Source organism: Solanum verrucosum, unplaced genomic scaffold (genome assembly GCF_900185275.1).
Source record: "Solanum verrucosum unplaced genomic scaffold, falcon-dt-bn FXZP01000062.1, whole genome shotgun sequence".
NCBI classification, from domain to species: Eukaryota; Viridiplantae; Streptophyta; class Magnoliopsida; order Solanales; family Solanaceae; genus Solanum; species Solanum verrucosum.
The window spans coordinates 1172349-1174247 of NW_026020477.1; the positions used below are offsets into that span (position 1 = coordinate 1172349).

At 41.4% G+C, this 1899-nt stretch overlaps 1 protein-coding gene across 1 annotated transcript; it reads right to left on the reverse strand.

The window, feature by feature from the left end:
• Positions 1-842: 842 nt before the first annotated feature.
• LOC125809277 (uncharacterized) lies at positions 843-1899 on the reverse strand. The gene is made up of 2 exons (XM_049488937.1): positions 1650-1899; positions 843-1336 (listed from the first exon to the last, which is right to left on the reverse strand). Exons 1-2 carry the CDS (start codon positions 1897-1899, stop codon positions 843-845), a joined length of 744 nt encoding a protein of 247 aa, XP_049344894.1.

Below are 1899 nucleotides of genomic sequence, written 5' to 3' on the forward strand. Positions count from 1 at the left end.
AATGCACATTTGAAGAGACCCATCTTTCTTTCTAACAAACAATACGGGATAACCCCATGGAGAGATACTCAGTCGGATGAAACCCTTATCCAAAAAATCCTTTAATTGCATTTTCAATTCCTTTATCTCAATCGGGGCCATTCTATAAGGAGGAATAGAGATAGGTTGCGTATTCAGGAGAAAGTCAATACCGAAGTCTATTTCCTACTCGAGAGGAATACCAGGTAAATCATCGCCGAATAATTCCGAAAACTCATTAACTACGAGGACCGACTCAAGAGTAGGGGTTTTGGAATCTACACCCCTCACCTTAACAATATGGTAAATGCAACCCTTAGAGATCATCTTTCTAGCTTTAAGACAAGATATAAATTGACCTCTAGGCATATAATTTCCCCCCTTCCACTCTAGGATAGGCTCATTCAGTAAAAGGAATTTGACTACACGAGTTCTACTATCTATAGAAGCAGATCATACATGCAGCCAATCCATACGCAGAATCACATCAAAATCTAACATGTCAATCTCTACCGAATAAACAAGAGTAACTCTATGGGATAAGGAAACGGGACACTTTCTATAGACCCTTTTGGCCACCACAGAATAACCAACAGGAATAGAGACAGAAAAAAGTTCTAATAATACTTCCCGAGGAACATCAAACCTCATAGCCATATATGGCGTCACAAAAGACAAAGTAGCACCAGGATCTAATAAAGAATAAACATCAAGTTGAACGACTTTTAACATACCGATAACAATATCCAGAGAACTCTCTTAGTCACCTCTAGATTGGAGTGCATAAAAGCTCTTTTGCTTGGGAGCATTAGGGCCCAAACTACTTAGAGGAGCTTGCTTGCCCCCTCTCTCCCTTTTGCCTTAAGCATCAGGAAATTTTTCATCTTGTGACCACTCTTTCCACAACCATAGCAACCATCCATGCTGGCTAGGCACTTACCATCATGTTGCCTTCCACATATAGAGCAATTTGACCTAGCCAAAGAAGAACCACATTTATTCCCTCCTTGAGGTTTAGGGTTAGACACCCTATCCTTATTAAACTTAGGAGGAGCATTAGAAGAACCTTGACTAGAAAACCTTTGTTGAAATCTAGGTCGACCTTGTCCATCAAACTTTGCATTAGAGAAGTTTCCATCACCGGTCCTAGCCCTTTTTACCTCCGTAGAATTTTCCTTGAGTTTCTCCTCCTCAATTTGTTGTGCATGGACCATAAGACGAGAGATGTGCATGTCACCAATGAGCATGGTGGTATGGCACTTTTTAACCACCATTTCAGTTATACCCGTCACAAACGTATTCATCTTAGCCCTAGAATCTGCAACCATTGTTGGAGTATACTTAGACAATTGAGTGAACTTTAGAGCATACTCATTCACACTCATACTTCCTTGACGAAGGTTAATGAACTCTTCCACCTTAGCTTCCCTCATCTCAAGGGGAAAGAATCTATCAAGAAATGTAGATTTAAACACTTCCCATTCTATGGGACCCACTCCTACCGGCCTTGCCTCTTTCTATTGGTCATACCACACTTGAGCAACACATTTCAATTGATAAGAGGCCAATTTCGCCTTTTCTACTGGGGTCACCCTATAATAGCAAGTACCTTATAGACCTCATCGATAAACTTTTGAGAGTCTCCTCAACTTGGAAGCCATAAAATTCTGTAGGGTTCATCCTCATAAAGTCCCTCACTCTTGAAGCCGCCATACGCATATTTGGGTTCACGAGGACTACCAACTCTCTAGTGGCTTGTGTCGTTATGGCTTGGGCCAACATTTGAAAAGTCCACCTAAACTCCGCATTTGTTACATTCTCCGCGAAAGGATCTATCGGAGCATGAGGAGGAGTTCCTTGTTCCACATTGTCACCATCCAT

Excerpts from the sequence above, each read along its gene's own strand:
- LOC125809277 (XM_049488937.1), bottom strand. The coding sequence starts at position 1,899 with ATGGATGGTGACAATGTGGAACAAGGAACTCCTCCTCATGCTCCGATA. Across the intron at positions 1,337-1,649 it reads AGTTGAGGAGACTCTCAAAA|ATTCTAGGGCTAAGATGAAT; the intron begins GTTTATCGATGA and ends CAATGGTTGCAG.